At 39.3% G+C, this 17,806-nt stretch overlaps 1 protein-coding gene across 1 annotated transcript in view; it reads left to right on the forward strand.

Annotated features, from left to right (window-relative positions):
• MTR (5-methyltetrahydrofolate-homocysteine methyltransferase) overlaps positions 1-17,806 on the forward strand; it is a 135,548-nt gene that overhangs the window by 17,282 nt on the left and 100,460 nt on the right. Inside the window, 3 exon segments of the mRNA XM_021000424.2 lie at positions 5,661-5,750; positions 13,409-13,478; positions 15,153-15,245. Coding sequence (XP_020856083.1) covers positions 5,661-5,750; positions 13,409-13,478; positions 15,153-15,245 — 253 coding nt within the window.

The raw sequence follows: 17,806 nt of genomic DNA on the forward strand, positions 1-17,806 counted from the left end.
TGAAAAGAGTTGGGGAAGGCTTCCTGAGAAGGTGGGATTTTAATTGAGACTTAAAGGAAGCCAGGAAGGTCAGTAGTTTGAGTGGAGGAGGGAGCCAGGGAGAATGTCTCCCAGAGCTTGGAGATGGAGTGTCTTGTTTATGGAACAGCCACGAGGTTAGTGCGCTGGATCATTAGAGACTTAAAAAAGCTGGAAAGATAGGGTTGGGGGGCCAGGGCTCTGATTGCTGAACAGAGGATTTTGTATTTGATCCTGAGGGTACTAGGAAGCCACTGGAGTTCATCTGTATCTGTATTTGTGTATGTGTTATGTAGGGCTGATGAAAGTCCTTAGTGAGGTGATGGCAAGGCCCAGGGGTCCTTAGAGACCTGCAATGCCAGCGTAGATGGTAAGGCCCAGAGGACCTCAGGATGTAGGAGCAGAGCAGATCCCAAGGCCTGGTGGTCCTTCATCTCTTCTGTGCTGTGGGCTCGTCTGGTATTTGAGGGGCTGGGGAAGGCGAGGGGAAAGGGCATATTACTAGTGATTCCTCCCCTACTTCCCCTTATATGCTATGCTGCTTTCTTAAACTGTACTAGGGAAAAGTAAGTATGGTGAATTTAAGCATATCTAAAAAATGTTTCATTTCAGAAATAAATAAAATGTGCCATCTTTATGCTGTAGAAACAGTATTATGTTATCAGACGAAGAAATGACATTCTGTAACAATATGCATATATATTTTTTTTTTTACTGCACCAGTGATATTAGGAGTACATGTAGAAAGCTCCCAATGAGGAAATTTCCTTTCAAAGACTAGCTATGTGACCCTGGGCAAGCTGTTTAACCTACCTGCATCAGTTTCCCCAGCTGCAAAATGAGGATACTAATATTACCTACCTTGCGGGGCTCTTGTGAGGTTCAAATGAGAAAATATTTGTAAAGCACACAGTACCTAGCACATAGTAGGTGTTTACTAAAAGTTTATCCTTCTTTAATGCTTATTCTTTTACCAGTAGAGATATGTACTTGCTCTGCAAATTATAATAGTCTTAGAGGGTTGCCTGGAGGCACCAAAAGATTATGTGATTTGCCCATGGTCACACAACTATTATTTGTTAGGGGCAGAGCTTGAATTCTGGTTTTCCTGATTCCTAGTTTTAATGTCAATGAAATGTAAACATTAACCTTATTTATTACCTCTTAGAAATAAATCATTTTTAACATTGAGAGCTGAGGTGTCAAACATGCGACCCATGGCCCATACTCCCAAATCAGATTAAAATGTAATTGGGAAATAGTTAACAAAAGAAAGAAAAATGTAATACAATATAGATGACATTAGATTTGAAAACTAAGTCACTAGGTGGCCTGCAAGGATCCTGCTGTATGGATCAGTGGCCCCCATTTGAGTTTGACATCACTGATTTGGAGGTCCTCCAGTCTATAATCAATCAACAAGTATTTGTTAAGTCCCTATTAGGACTCTCAGTGTGCTAAACACTGGAGATAAATGTACAGAGAATTGAATAATGGCTGCCCTCAAGGAGCTTACATTCTAGTGGGAGATGCAACAAACACATATATATGCAGTGTAAATATAGTGAATAAATACAAATGTGTACAGAGTAGTTAAATAAAAGAAGGGGATTATGTGCTAGGAGGAAGAGTACCAAGAGATGAAGAGATCAGGAAAGGCTTTGTGAAGATTGTGGAGGGGAGGAGGAGGGAGTGCATTCCAGTTGCATGGGGTGGCAAGGTCTATACATTAGGTTAAAGTCTCCAGTTTTCTTTATCCCTTGAAAGAAGATTCAGATATGGACTTGTTTTGTTATTAGTGATGTGATCTTCAGTTGTATTTTCTCATAAGCAAGATTGTAGGGGAGATTCACATGAAGGCAACCATGTGTTGGACTAAAATAATGTTTCATGGACAAAGTTTCTTTGGGTTATATCTCCTAGTAGTGACTATGAGTCAGATTCAGTTAGTAAGCAGTTTTTTAAAAAAAGATTATGTGATTTGGATTAGTTATTTTCTTTAAATCTAAAGTTTTAGCTATTGCTCATCAGAAAAATCAGGCTTATGTTTTCATTGTAAGAGATGTGTATGCTCCCAAGGTACAGCATGTGAAGAAGGGAGAATGAGTTAAAAAACAACAAATGAGGACAATAACTAATACCTTCAGAAATGTGGTTTTGAAGTTAGGGGATGGACTAGAGCCTGTCGTTAACGTAATAACTACCATTTATGTGGGTTTCTAAGTGCTTTCCATATGTTACGTTCAATCTTTGCAACAATTCTGTGAGGTAGGTACTAAAATTATCCCAGTTTTCTAGATGAGAAAACTGAAGTTGAAAAGTTAAGTGACTTGCCCAAGATCACAGAGCTAGTAATTGGCTGAGGCAGGATCTGAACTCTGGAAATGACTAGTGTAATTCTACCTTACCCCTGATGTCTCCACAAGAGAAGAGAACTCCAGGTCTAATCCTCTTATCTGCCATGGGTCTAGCTGCCTAAACATTCGGTTATTTAATATGTGGTGGGTGTGGATTATTGATCTGTTAGGTTTAACCCTTCAGGAAGGATTAAAATGTATTCCGAAATGCATACATGGGGGGACCCGCATAGTCGCTATGACTGTGCCTCGCCCAGTATCCCCAGGATAGGAACTTGCATTTAATAGGTCCTATGATGGTTCTTGACTTGAATTTGAGGTTGGTTGGGTTGCTTTTTTTCCCTGACCCTTAGAAATGATGATGGGATGTATACGTTCTGGGTATATACCCAGAATCTCTTGACCAGTCTGACCAGTGGCCCACATTGTGGAGACAGCTGCTTGGGGGTTAGGACAAAAGCCAGCTTCCATGAAGCTCTGAGCTTCAGGGACTCCAGTGACATATCTTATCATGTCATATGCTGAGCTTGTCCTTTGGCCCCTTAGAAAGCAAAAAGCCCCAGGCATTTGTAGGTGACTGTCTAATGGGAACGAATAGCAAGGCCCCGGGTGTACAGAAGTGCAAAGAACCATCCTACACTGAACAGACTTTAACAAGATCAGTAATTTTGTCAACCCTATAAGATCAGCATTCTGCTTTTTAAAAATAACATTTAAAATCTTATTTTTAAAATTTTTTTATCACCTTAATTTCCAAATTATCTCCCTCCCTGCCTCCAGAGGAACATTCCTTGTAGTAGAGAATGAAAAATGAAATAAAAATCTATAGTGCTTTTAAAAGTACTTTATTATATACATTGTAGTTCTGTTCATGTAACCCCCCTTCCCTTCCCAACTCAATAAGCCCCAATGATTGCTGTTATCTCTAGGATTAGATATAAAATCTGGCATTGCAGGCTCTTTGTGATGACCTGGGCTCCTTCCTACCTCTCTGGTCTTCTTTCATTGTACTCCCCATCCATGCACTCCAGACTCTGGCTATGCTGGCTTACTTGCTATTCCTTACACATGACATTTCATCTCTTTGCCTTTGCAGCGGCTGTGCCCTGATCCCTGGAATGCTGTTCCTCCTCCCCACCTCTGCCTCTTAGGTTCCCTGGCTCACTTCACGCTGGGCTCAAATCTCACCTTCTGGAGAGGCTTTCCCTAGTCCCCTTAACTATCAGTGCTTTCCCCTTTGAAATTTCCCCTTGACTTGTCTGTACCTAGTTATTGACATATTCTCTTACTTATTAGAGTGGGAGCTCTTTTACCTTCCCTTGTATCCACCCCAACCCCCCCCCCAGCACTCAGCATAGTGTCTGGCACATAGTAAATGCTTAATAAATGTTGTTTGATTAATTTGACTGATTTAGATGTAGTTGGTATGTAGGGTACTGGGAACATTGAGGGTTCAGCTCCAGAATCTGAGACAGTGTCAGAACATGTCAGCCTTTGAAATGGCAGCTAAGAAGATTAATGGATCAGATTAGCCAATTGCAGAAGGTACTCCCTAGAAATGAGACACCGGTGGCTCCTGGAACTCTCTCAGCGATACCCTGACCTAAAGAGCAAATAAAGTAAAATAAATGGTGAGCTTTATTCCCTCGTAATGTTGCTTTTGGATGACTGACAAGCTTGATTGACTCAGTCATGACAATCTCCAGAATATCATCAAGGCAAACAGGGTGTTTCCCAAGATTTCAGAAAAGGATGATGGGGATTATAGCCAGTTGTAAAGAAAGTTGTATTGTTCAAGATGGAGAAACAGACAAGCTGTGTGGGGCTTGGAGTCAGGAGACCTGAGAGTTCTCCTCCTAGCTCTGAAGCCCATGAGCTCTGTCACTGAGGAACCATCACTTAACTGTTCAGTTTTCCCATAGATAAAAAAAAATACTAGGTTTTTGTTTTTTCCCCTAGCTTTCACATTTAATGTTCTGTTGGAGATATAGTCTTATTAGAGGGATAGTAATTAACCTAAGTGGGCTACTGCAGAGAGAGAGAGAGAGAGAGAGAGAGAGAGAGAGAGAGAGAGAGAGAGAGTGTGTGTGTGTGTGTGTGTGTGTGTGTGTGGTGATCAGTAGGTGAAATCTCACCCCTCCTTGACTTTGTGCTCAATGCTCTTGAGGAGTTGATGGGTCAGCAAGCTGGGCGGGTAGGCCATCTTAGAGGCAGGTAGGGCAGGTGAATAACGGCCACTATCCTTGGATTGGGTTGATGTGAGGAGAGTGGTTTGTAAACCATGAGGCATTTTAGATAGAAACCATAAAGGGTAGAGGCAGCATGGTGTAGTGTGTTTGGAGTCACAAAAACCTGAGTTCAAGTATCACCTCTGACTAATATTGCCTTTGGGTCCCTGAGCAAGTCACTTAAGTTTAAGTCACTTTAAGTTAAGCAAGTCAGTTTCCTCATCTGTAAAATGGGGATGATGATGATAGTGTTACCTCACAGGGTTGTTGTGAGGATCAAATGAGATACTGTTTGTAAAGAGCTTTACAAACCTTAAATCACTACATAGTTGTTGTTTATTTTTATTACTATTATTATTATTATTATTCTTGGGGTGATGATGATGAGACATTGATGACTTTGTGGGAATGCTTTAAATAAACCCCCTGGTGGACAGAAGTGTCACTGTTACCTTTTCTGAATTACAGGGCTGGCTGGCCAGTGTCTATACTAGCAGGGGCCAGATGACTGATTACTAGAAGTGACGGTGATTTCCAATCTGCAGTTGCTTTTCTTCTTTGTCATTTGGATGAATGCTGGTCTCTTTTCTGTTACTCTATGTTCTACAGTCGTTTTTGGCTAAGTAATAGCTCAAGGGTAGAGAGGGTTTCTTCTCCATGTTTTTGTGGCAGATTTATGAAAAGATCTGGGCCCAAATGCAACCATGCCCAGATTCATATAGGTCAGACATTTTTTGGGGGACGCCTCCTCTGATTGGCCTCACTTCTCCTCCAGTCTCTCTTTGAGTGTCTGTATTGCAGTGTTTCTAGTCCAGAGGTACTGTTACATCTTGTAACAGCACTTTATCATTGTGGTTGAAATGTTCCGCTTTCATGTTTCTTGTCTCACCACTTGGGTAATGAGCTTTTTGAGGAAAGGGACTAGGTCAATGCTTCTTTGTATTCCCAGTGCCTCCTAGTGCAGGGTCCTTGCACACAGCAGTCGCTCGATAGTTGGTTAGATATAGATTGATAAATACTCATTAACATCGCCATTGTTGTCATTTCTCTTTTGCAGGAGTACTTGATGGCTGGAGCAGATATTATTGAAACAAATACTTTTAGCAGCACCAGGATTGCCCAGGCTGACTACGGCCTTGAACATTTGGTAAGAATTTTATGTTGCTTCCTCGCTCGGAAGCTTACCAAATTATGGCACTGTACTAATTGTATCTCTTCTGCTTTGGTACATGGCAACTCAATCATTTTCCTTCTTTTTTTTAAGGTTTATTGCTACATTAAATTTTTTGTTTGTTTATTTGTTTGTTTTTTGCTTTTGCTAGGCAATGGGGTTGTGACTTGCCCAGGGTTACACAGCTAGTAAGTGTTATGTGTCTGAGGTCATATTTGAACTCAGGTCCTCCTGAATCCAGGACCGGTGCTCTATCCACTGCGCCACCTAGCTGCCCCGGTACATTAAATTTTTAAAAAAATCTTATCTTTTGCTTTTATATTACCTTGATTTCCAAATATATCTCTTTTAAATGTCTCCCTGTCTGCTTCCCAGAAAACCATTGTTTAAATTTTTTTTTCATTTTCTGCTTTATCTCCTTCGCACCTTCTCCCTTCATTGAGAAAGAAAAAGCAAAAACCTCGTCACAAACATACAGAGTCAAGCAAAACAAATTCTCGTATTAGCCGTGTCCAAAAAAATATGTCTTATTCTGCACTCTGCATCCATCACATTTTTACTAGGAGGTGAATTGCATGTGTTTCATCGTGAGTCTTGTGGAATCAGTATTGATTACTAAGTCATTCAGAGTCTTAGAGTTACTAAATCTTTCAAAATTGTGTTTTACAGTATTGTTACTGTATACATTATTCTCTTGATTCTGCTTGCTTCATTATTCATCAGTTCCTACAAGTCTTCCCAGATTTCTCTGAAATCAGGTACTTCATCATTTCTTCCAGCACAATAGTATTCCATCTTATACATCTGTCAGAAATTGTTCAGCCATTCCTCAATTGATGGGCACTCCCTCACTTTCCAATTCTTTGTCACTGTGAACAGAGTAGCCAGAAATGTTTTTGTATATTCTTAGAGTTTGTTTTGCTTAGATTTATTCCCTCCTTTAACCTACCCTTCCTCTTTTAACTCTACCTCCTTTTCCCCCTTTCTCTCTTTCCCTGTTGAGTTAAAAGCATTTCTGTACCCAGCTGTGTGTGTGTGTGTGTGTGTGTGTGTGTGTATGTTTCTCTTCTGATTAGTTCACATGGTAGTGAGGTTCAATTATCTACCACTTCCCCAGTTCACATGATAGTGAGGTTCAAGTATCTACCACTTCCTCCACTCCTCCCTTCTCTTTGTGTGGACTTAGATTTGTGCACTTGATTATGTGGGATAATTTTCCCCGTTCTTCCTCTCCCTTCCCTCTCACTAATGTACGGTATTCCTCTTTACCTCCTTTTCCATTCTTTTGAGATCATCAAAATATAACAGAGCCACTCCCAAGCCCTCTGTTTAATTAGAGTCCCTCTGTGATTTCTGGTGGTGATAGAGTTCTGAAGGGATACGTATGTCATCTCCTAATATTAGGATACATACAGTTTATCCTCTTTTAGTCCCTTATGATTGCTTGCTTGTATTTACCTTTTTTGTATTTCTGTTGACTGCTATGATTACACTTCAGAGTTTTGATGTGGCTCTGGTCTTCTCATCAGAAATGCTTGAAATCCTCTGTTGGTTTAAAGGTCCTTTTTTTCTACCTTTAGTGTTTGTCCAAGTAGTAACTCAAGGGTAGAGATTGTCTTGTCTGAGTATCATTGCAGATGATGGTCCTGAAAGATTCATGTCCAAATGCCATGTTGTCCAGACGTCTGCCATAGGTCAGACATCTCTTCCAGGAAGGCTTTTCTTATTAGCCTCGCTACTACTCTGACCATTCTTTTATTCTTTGTGCTACTTTATTTCTAGTTGATACTGTACTCTATTAAATTATTTTGTGATGTTAACTTTTCAATTATTGTCAAGTTGCTTTATTTTACCCAGTTTTACTGGTTGTTATTCTTGGTTGCAAGCCTCTATCCTTTGCCTTTTGGAATATTACATCCCAAGTGTTTTGTTCCTTTATAATGGTGACAGCTAAGTTGTGTGTGATCTTGACTGTGACTTCTTGCCACTTGAATTCTTTCTTTTTTGGCTGTTTGTACTATTTTTCTTTGATTAGGAACCTCTGGATTTTGAGTAGCATGTTCCTGTAACTTTTCATTTGGGGCTTTCAAGAGATGACAAGTAGATCTTTCTATTTGTACTTTGCCCACTGGTTCTAAGAAATCTGAGCAGTTTTCTTTTAAGATTTCTTGAAATATAAGGTCTAGGCTCTTTTTTTGGCCATGGCACTCAGGTAGTCCAGTGATTGTTAAGTTCTGTCCCTTCAGTCTCTTTTCCAGATTAGTTATTTTTGCTATGAGATACCTTACATTTTTTTTCTTTTGATTTTGTTTTAACATTTCTTCTTGTTTCATGGGGTTATTATCTTCTATTTGGTCCATTCTAGTTTTCAGGGAGTTTGTTGCTTGGTTAAGGTTTTATACCTCTTGGGACAAGCTGCTAATTTCCTTACCAGTTCCTTTCTCCATAGCTCTCATTTCTTTTCCAATTTTTTACTCTAGCTTTCTCATTTTATTTACAGACATTTTAAAATTCTTGCTTTATCTCTTCTAGGAATTCTAGTTGAACCCTTCCCCAAAGGTCTTTTTTTTTGAGGCATTGCTTTTAGATATGTTAGAGTCATTGTTTCCTTTTGAGTTTCTATCTTGAGCGTCCCTGTCATGATACTGGTTTTTTATTGTGATAATCTTTTTTTTTTTTTAGGCTCATTCTTCTGGCACACTTCCTGACTTTTTGTACTTGATGTTAGGGCTGGGCTCTGTGTAGTTCTGGAGGGAATTTCTGGACTTGTCTTGCTGCTGTTTCTTGGGGTATTGACCAAATTTGTGTCTGAGCAATAAATCTATGGGCTTGCCCTGTTTGGAGTTCTAGTGAACTCCTGTTAGCTTCGGTTACCATGAGCCCACTTGACAATTCTGCATGTGAAGGGTGACAAAAGTTTCACCTTCAGTTCGAGATTTCCTGCCTGGTTATTCCCTTGTAGATTTCAAACTGTGTTGGAGCCTGAAGCTGGGACCCTGCTCTGTCTCTGTGTCAGATCCAAACAGCTATTGCTTATTTCTGAACTGTTTGGTACACATCCTAGGGTCCAAGACTGAGCCTCACCCTGGAAAGCCACCGTAGGCCCAAATTGCCTTTTCAGTCAGCCCTGAAGTTATGACCGGGCACTGTGTAGTGAGCAACAGAGCTGCTGGTTGGTATTTATTCCGGCAGCCTCTCCAAGGTTGACCCCTTGTTGCTGGATTTGCAACTTTTTGTTTCCTGAGTTGAGTGCTCCATGAAGCTGTTCCCGGTTAGACCCTATCTTTAGTGCCTGCAGGCCTCTCCCTCTATCTCCCTATACCAACTGGGCTGCAAAAATGATTCCCTGTCATTTTTTTCCCTTGGACGTCATAACTAGGACTGCGTCTGGTGCATTTCTTTTAGATATGTTTGGAAGCACTGGGGAGGTTAGGAGTTTGGCCATATTTTTTCTTGTTGCTCTTCCATCTTTTCTTGCCTCTCCTCAGTGCCGTCCTTGTAACGAAGAATGAGAGAAAGGTGGAAGAACAGTCTAGCAAAACTAACCAACAGATCAGCTGAGTCTGGCAATGTATTTAGTATTCCACACACATAGTCTTTCACTTCTGAATAGGGGCAGGTAGGTACATTTTCTCCTTCTCCATGTTCAAGCTTGACCGTTATAATTCCACAGTATTCAGTGACATTAGTTTTGTTTTTGTTTTTTCCAATTTATATCATTATAATCATTGTGTATATTGTTTTCCTAGTTTTGATTACTTCAGTTTGCATCAGTTTGTAGAATTCTTCCCATACTTCTCTGTATTCTTTGTCATCATCATTTGTTACATAGGGCGGTAATATTCTGTTCCATTCATATAATTACAGTTTGTTTAGGCATCCCCCAATTGATGGGCAGATGCTTTGTTCCCAGTTCTGTGTTACTTCAAAAAGTGATGTTTGTTTTTTAAAATAATAGCCTCACTTCCCAATAACTCCATCCCCTCTTGTAACAAAGAAGTATCTTAAAGCAACATGAACAGCATGTGATCATGGCTTACAACATACCCTGTGTTCCAAACCCATAGTTTCTTACCTCTCTGCTTAGAGGAAGAAGGTATGCAGCATCAGCACTTTGGAATCAGGACAGGTCATTGTGTATAAAATTAAGTTCTGATTTCTTTTTGGGTTGTTTTCCTCTGTATTATTGTGGTCATGGGATATATTGTTCTCTTGGTGCTAATTACTTTGCTCTGTACCCATTAATTTTCAGTGGGCTTCCTTTATAGGCAAGTGATAATAAGATGAAATGGTTGCTTATTATGTGGTAGGCACTGTATGTGCTGGGTTTTTGTGAGCTATCTTTAGTATCTGGAGGCTGACATGATTTCTTTTAAGCAACTTAGTGCTTCAGTGATTCCAGTTTTACGAGATGCTGTGGTGAGAATGTGTGGTGCATACCTTAATACTTTTTTCTTCTAGAAAATTTGTGTTACCAACTGAAGGCAGAGACAAGAATGCTTTGGCATTCCTTATTTCTCTCCTGGAATAGAGATTTTTTAAAAGACCCCTATATGCCTGCCTTGTTTATAGAGTTAAAAATGAAATGCGTACACTAAAAGTTGGTTTATCTGACATTCTGTTTGCTGAAAATCTCTGGAAAAGAAGCATTTTGCTTACATAGTGATAATTAATGCTTAAGATGATGACAGTGAGACATTCCAGAATTATAAAGCTCTTTCTGGATCATCACATGTTTAAATTATGTTCAGTATAGTTTTGTTAGTCCATTTTATGGTCCTATAGTTTTCAAAGAATTAGAATATCAGTTCTGTAGAATCTTTGCTTTAGGTTTTAGATGTCATCCATTTTAAGCCCTACCTAAAATATGTTTGGTAGTCCAAATATCCCATGGACCAGACCACAGAATGTTAGAGCTAGAAGGAAATTTAGAGATTATGTAGTCTCTTTCTCAACCTGACAGGAAAAACTGAGTCCCAGGGAAGTCAAGTGACTTGACTAAGGTCACGCAGTTAGTGAATGGCAGAGCTATGGCTAGAATTTAGGTTACCAGATTCCAGCCCAGGTCTGTACATTTCTTCCTGGTAGCCTAAATGTCAACTCTTTATTAACCAGGATACACCCCATTCCTTGACCATAACAGATAAAGAGAAAACTTAGATCAGGGAATTTCTTTTAAAAGAATGGTTTTTTTTTTATCAGCTAACTCATAGAATTACAAAATTTTTCAGAGTTGCAAGGGATCTCAGCAAACATCTAGTCCAAGGCAGTGTACTCCAAAGTTATCCTTATTTAAATATAGTCAATGTATGGTCATTCACCCTTTGCTTAAAGACTTCCTTTTCTTTTTTTTCTTCTTTTTTTTTTGGGGTGAGGCAATCGGGGTTAAGTGACTTGCCCAGGGTCACACAGCTAGTAAGTGCCAAGTGTCTGAGGGCACATTTGAACTCAGGTACTCTTGACTCCAAGGCCAGAGCTCTATTCACTGCACCACCTAGCTGCCCCCTTAAAGACTTCCAATGAGGAAGAATCATTAAATTCCAAATTGCACCTTTGGATAACCTGCTTGTTGTAGAAATTTTTCCTTACATCAAGCCTAAATTTGCACTTCTGAAACTTCCATCCATTGTACCCATTTCTGCCCCTTGTGGAAGATCAGATCTCATTTTATTTCTCTTCCACATAATGCTTCTTCAAATACTTGAACACAGATATCATGTCTCCTCCTGAAATGTCTTTTCTTTTTTTTTTAAATTAGTAACTTTTAGGGAATGGTTCCAAATTACTTTCCAGAATGGCCATACATATTTATATCTTCACCAAATTAGAAGAGCAAGGAAGGAAATAATATCTATTGCATTTATGGATATGGGAAGAGTTAATGATCAAAGAAGGGATAGAGAGGTTCTTAGAAGCTAAAAGACACTTTTGATTACATAAAATTTGAAAGTTTTTGCATAAATAAAACTAATGAAGTTAAAATTAGAAGATAAACAGTCAACTGGAGAAAAAAATTTTCTTTATTCATAGGTATTTCCTTCCTTATTCCTCTGATTTTTTTTATGACCTTTGTGACTTTTTATGTCTAAATCATGTCTATTTAGAACTTTTTTTTTATCAGTCCGGGTTGAGTGAGTTGCCCAGGGTCACACAGCTAGTAAGTGTCTGAAGTTGGATTTGAACTCGGGTCCTCCTGACTCCAGGGCCGATGCTCTATCCACTGCACTACCTAGTTGCTCCTAGAACTTATCTTAGTGTATTGTATGAAAGTCGGTCTAAGCCCAGTTTTTGCCAGACTCCTTTCTAGTTTTCTCAGAAGTTTTTGTTGAATAACACATCCTTGTGTTAGTAGTTAGGGTCTTTGAGTTTATTGAAAACTATGTATGTTATGTCCCTGGTTTGTATTGAATCTGTACCTAGTTATGTAGTTAGTCTGTATGTTATGTACCTGTCTGTTCCACTGATAGATTTCCCTGTTCTTTAACTAGTACCAAGTAGTTTTGATGATTACTGCTTTGTTTTGTAGTTTGAAGTGAGACCTCTTTACTCCAAGCTAATGTGCCCAGTTCTTTAATAAATTCTTATAGGTTGTGAACGAAAAGCCCTTCAAATAAATTCTCATAGGTTATGAAGAAAAGCCCTTCACCATCTTGGTTACCTTTTTCTGAATCCTCTCTGGCTTTGTCACTTTCCTTCTTAAACTGTGGTTCCTGGATGTACTACTGCAGATATGATCTAACCACAATGTAGCCTTTGGTGTTGTTCAGTTGTTTTTCAGTCGTGTCTGACTCTTTGTGACCCCATTTGGGGTTTTCTTGGCAGAGATACTGGAGTAGTTTGCCATTTCCTTCTCCAGCTCATTTGACAGATGAAGAAACTGAGGCAAACAGGGTTAAGTGACTTGCCCAGGGTAACATAGCTAGTATTTGAGACTAGATTTGAACTTGAGTCTTCCTGACCCCAGGCCCAGTGCTCTATCTGTTGCACCCCTAGCTGTCCATAAAACATTTTAGTTACTTCTTGCATAATTCCAAACTGCTTTCCATACTGGTTGGACCAATTCAGAGTTTTATTAATAATGTGTTAGTGTGCTCATCTTTTCACAACCCTTCCAACGTGAACTAGTCTCATCTTTTGTCATTTTTGCCAGTCTGCTGGTTCCTGGATAAAATGTAAGAGCTATTTTGATTTAGGTTTTTCTTATTAATAAATTGGAATATTCTTTCATATAGTCATTAATAGTATGCAGTCCTTTCCAGAGCAGTTTATTCATCAATCAAACATTTATTACATATCTGCTATGTGCCAGGTACTGTTCTGGCAAAACGAAGAGGCAAAAGACAGTTCCTGCCCTCAAAGGTGCTTACAGTCTAATTGGGGAGGCAACAAATATCTATAAAGCATGCTAAATATAAGATAGGAAATAATTAACAAAGGGAAGGCACTGGAATTATGACAGGTTGGGGAAGGCATTCTTATAGAAGGTACTTTGACCCTTTATTGAGGACAATAATGTCTTATTTGGGAGTTAGAGTTAATACAGTATATTGCTGTGATAATCCCTTCATTTGCCTCTTTTCTTTTCTGTGGGGGAGAAATGCAGGGAAGAATAATATTTGCCATTTCTTTTTAAGGCTTATCGCCTGAACAAATGCTCTGCAGAAGTGGCTAGAAAGGTAGCAGATGATGTGACTTCCCAAACAGGTAAAGGACTCTTTCTCATTCTCTGTCTCTCCATCCCCTCTCCCTCCTTTGCTCCTAAGAGGACCCTTTGTCTTCCTTCTGTTTACTAAACTGTAAGCTGGTTATCTTCTGTTCATTTTAACTCTGTGATACTTTGAACTGGCATCTGCAGTCCTATTACATGTTAACTCTATGATGAGGGCCTTGGCTTCTGTATGTATTTAGGACTGAGTGGTTTTTTTTCCTTCCCTTTTCTGGAAGGGCATTATCAGACTGACAAAATGGCAGCTTCTCATTTAGATTATCATTAGAGTGTTTTATTTGGCAGTTTTCTGGTGTTATCCCTCCTTATCTCCCTTCTCCCTCCTCCCTCTCCCTCTCTGCAAAGTAATTTGCTTGGCTGGATAAAGAGAGGCTATGATTTTGATATCCTTTACATTGTATGGCTAGATGTCCTTGAAGGCTCTGCACTGCATGTAGACGTGTGTAATCAGATACTGCAGTGCTGGTACTCAGGAAGAGGTGCCTCCAAGCAACCCCCTGCCAGCCACCAATGCATTTAGGTAGCAGCTTGAAGTGGGGGGGGGGGTTGGAAAAAAATAGAGAAAAAAAAAGGTGATGCCAGGTGGAGCCTCCGGATTTGTTATATTGCTGCCATAAGAGAGCTTTTAAAGGAGGAATGTCTGGTGTTTATATGCATAGCATACTAATGAAAGCCGAGGCAGTTTATGGGGGAACTCTGTTTTAGAAAGATAATGCTAAAGTTCATGGTAACATATAGCAGGTTGCCCGAACATACACAGGTCTTCTGGATATGGATCCAACTGCAGGAGAGGGAAATGAGATTTTTTTCCCTCCTTTGTATGCATTGTGTAATTCAATTTTAGAAAAGATAAAGGCAACACAGGTTGTTGTTGTTGTTATTGTTTTTTTCCAAAATGTCAAAAATCTGTGGCTTATTAAATAGGTTAATGAATGGTTAATATCAGTAAAAAGTGATTAATTATGTGACACTTTTGACTTCTGTTTAGGGGGAAATGAAATGAAATGATTCTTATGCTCTAAATATCAAAAAAACTATCAGAATATGTTGCACACAGAAGAATCAAAAGATGCCTTCAAATGAAAGGATTATTCAAGCGAATGTGAATCTGTTAAATCCTTTTTCATTCATTGATTCCTGATTTCCTACAAGTTTCTGAGATAATTGTTATTCAGAAATGATTATTAGGTGTACTCACCATTTGTTGGTAAGCTCCTTGAGGGCAGGGACTGGCTTTTGCGTCCTTTGGCATCCTCTGTGCTTAGCACAGTTAGGTGTTTAATAAGTGTTGATTGATTGATTGAAGATGAGGAAGGATTTCAAGTATCTGGCATGTACTAAGTGCTTAATAAATGTTGATTGATTAGATGAAAGCACTATTTTTATTATACTAAATGTTATGGAAATGCTTGTTTTATCCCGTAATTTAAAAATAAAATAAATGAAAATTTAAAAAAGAATACTATTTAGTTTAAAGTCAACAAGGATTCTTTATGATTATATGATGACCAGACAATAGCCCAACAGTGGTGATAGAATAGGGTTATTCTGACTGGTGTAAAGTTTTATTAACTTGTAGCCAGGTGATTGCAATTCCACAGAGTGATTGAATACCTTGAAAATTCATCTTTTTTTTTTTTCTGTTTTCAAAGGGATTAGGAGGTTTGTAGCAGGGTCCATGGGTCCCACCAATAAGACCCTCTCTGTGTCCCCTTCTGTGGAGAGACCGGATTACAGAAATGTTAGTGAGTATTTTTTTTCTGGTTTAGCTTGCTTTTTGGATTGTGCTGATGTTATGATTACCTCTCTCTGAAGGCTACAGAACCTTTCAAAGCCCCCGAAAATGAGACTTATTTTCTTTCTCTTTTTGTGCCCTTTTTCTTCTTGTCTCTGTCCAGATTGTGCTAATCCGAAATGACAGATACAATTGTACTCACCTTTTTAATGCCAAGAACATCTTTAGGCCCGTTTCCAAAGGCGTAGAGTATAATTCTTTTGTGTGTTCTTTGCCACCTTCTCCCTACCCCCATTAGTTTTAATTTTCTCATCATCTGAGGCCAGTCTTGGGATAGTAATTGGATCTTAGTCTGTTCATTTGGCATGTTATTTGTCTTTGTAATTCCTTTGCCCTGAAGAAATTGACATCTTTCCAGTTGTTATTACTAATGTAAGATAGAAAAAGGGGAAGGCCAGGAGTGAACCTGCTTTGGGTAGTTGGAGTTAACTACTTGTGTTCTAAAGTCTTTTATGTGTATAAGTGTTTGTATTACTTGTCCCATGAAAGCTTAAGATTCTTGAGGGCTGGAACTATGCCTTTTGTTTGCTCTGTCCATCTAGATACCATATATTATAAGGCTTAATGCTTTTTAAAAGTGCATTTTTGGGGGCAGCTAAGTGGCGCAGTGGATAGAGCACTGGCCCTGAAGTCAGGAAGACCTGAGTTCAAATCCGACCTCAGACCAAACACTTGACACTTACCAGCTATGTGACCCTGGGCAAGTCAGTTAACCTCAACTGCCTAAAGATTAAAAAAAAAAAGAGAGACTAAAAAGTACATTTTTGATAATGACTTTTGCTTTTAAATCACCTTTATTTCCCAATGTATTACTCTTCTCTCTGCCTTCCAGAGACTCATCCGTTATGAAAAAGAATAAAACAGAGGAAAAATCAACAGTTCAGCAAAATTAATCAACTTATCAAAAAACTATGACATTATATGTAGTATTGCACACCCATAGTCTTAAACATTTGCAAAGAAATGAGAGTCGAGGTGCCTTTTCTTTTGGGCTTAATAAGTGTTAGCTATGGTCAGTTAGTTGGTGCAGTGGATAAAGAGTTGGCCTGGAGTCAGGAAGACTCCATTTCCTGGAATCAAATCTGGCCTCAGACACTTACTAGCTGTGTGACCCTGCAAGTCACTGAACTCTCTTGGCCTCACTCCCTCATTTGTAAAATGAGTTGGAGAAGGAAATGGCAAACCACTCCAGTAGCTTTGCCAAGAAAATCCCAAACAGGGGCACAAAGAGTCAGACACGCCTGAAATGACTGAACAACAACCAGACAGCTAGTTTAAGACCTACTAGGCCATCACGTCATTTTTAAGGGTAAATAAGGAGCTGGACCTAGGGTCAGAGGACCTGAGTGTAGTCCCAGGTCTGATGCTTATTAGCTTAAATTAGAACCACTGACTGCAATATTTATAATGCCAGCTCCTTGAGTTTGAGGAATTTAAGAAGGAAGAGACTTGTTCAATTTATCCTACCCATTTCAAGTCCTTTTTTTGGCAAATGCCTCTCAAAATGAGTGACTTAGTAACCTAAGTGTCCACACTAGGGAAGGGAAAAGGAAACCCATGAACAAGATTACATGCTAAAGTAGATTTATTAAAGGATATTCTTCATAGCAGGCTGGAGGCAGGAGTGGGGTACTTTGGAACTCCCAATCCAGGTACAGATGGGGTTTGTGTTGTGGTAGCTCCAAAGATGGTTTTCCACCCTTACCTTATTATATAGGAAAGATCCTGTTTCTGATGCTTCTAAGATATGCCTCCTCCTTTTTTTTGGGAGGTTCCAGGATGGTGATTGGTAGAGTAGAATGTGTCCACTCTGTTATTCAGCACGTCCAGAATTACACTTTCAGATCTTTGAGCACAGTGATTGGTTGAAAGGATGATAATGATGAAGTTTACCTTGGTTTACCCATTGTTAACTAAAAAGAGGGATGTGTGGAGAATCTTGTCTATGATACTAGGTACAGTGAGGCCATCTGGGACCACATGAGTCCTTTATCTGTGAAGATATTTGGGGGAAAAGGAGAGACCAGAGCTGGTTTTAAGAATGAAAGCAAAAAAGTGAGGAGTAATTAACACTTACAGGATACATGCCAATTATCTGGCAGGTACCTGGAGAATGTCCTTGGATTGTTCCCTGGTGGGAGGAGGAGTCGAAAGCCTTTACAGAGGTGCTTAGGGGTTTTTCCATTGGGATTCTACTTTTGAAATGTTAACTTTGACTTTATGAAGGAGGAAAAATAAAATTTCCACATACATGATTCTAACAAGGCAGAAAGATTTTACTGATATGTATAGTGGATAGGTATTAGATCTGTTATTTCATTGGTAAAGGGAACTCTCAGATGAGGAAGCTCCCTTTACCAAAGCATGACATATCTTTTTCTGCATCTTTATAATCTTAGATGATTCCCTTGAACACTGAGAGGTTAAGCGATTTGTGCAGGGTCCCCCAGCCAATATATGTCAAAGGTGAGACTTGAACCCAGATCTTCTTCACTCCAAGTCTGGCTCTTT

This window comes from Phascolarctos cinereus, unplaced genomic scaffold, assembly GCF_003287225.1.
Source record: "Phascolarctos cinereus isolate Bilbo 61053 unplaced genomic scaffold, phaCin_HiC Scaffold_5;HRSCAF=322, whole genome shotgun sequence".
NCBI classification, from domain to species: domain Eukaryota; kingdom Metazoa; phylum Chordata; class Mammalia; order Diprotodontia; family Phascolarctidae; genus Phascolarctos; species Phascolarctos cinereus.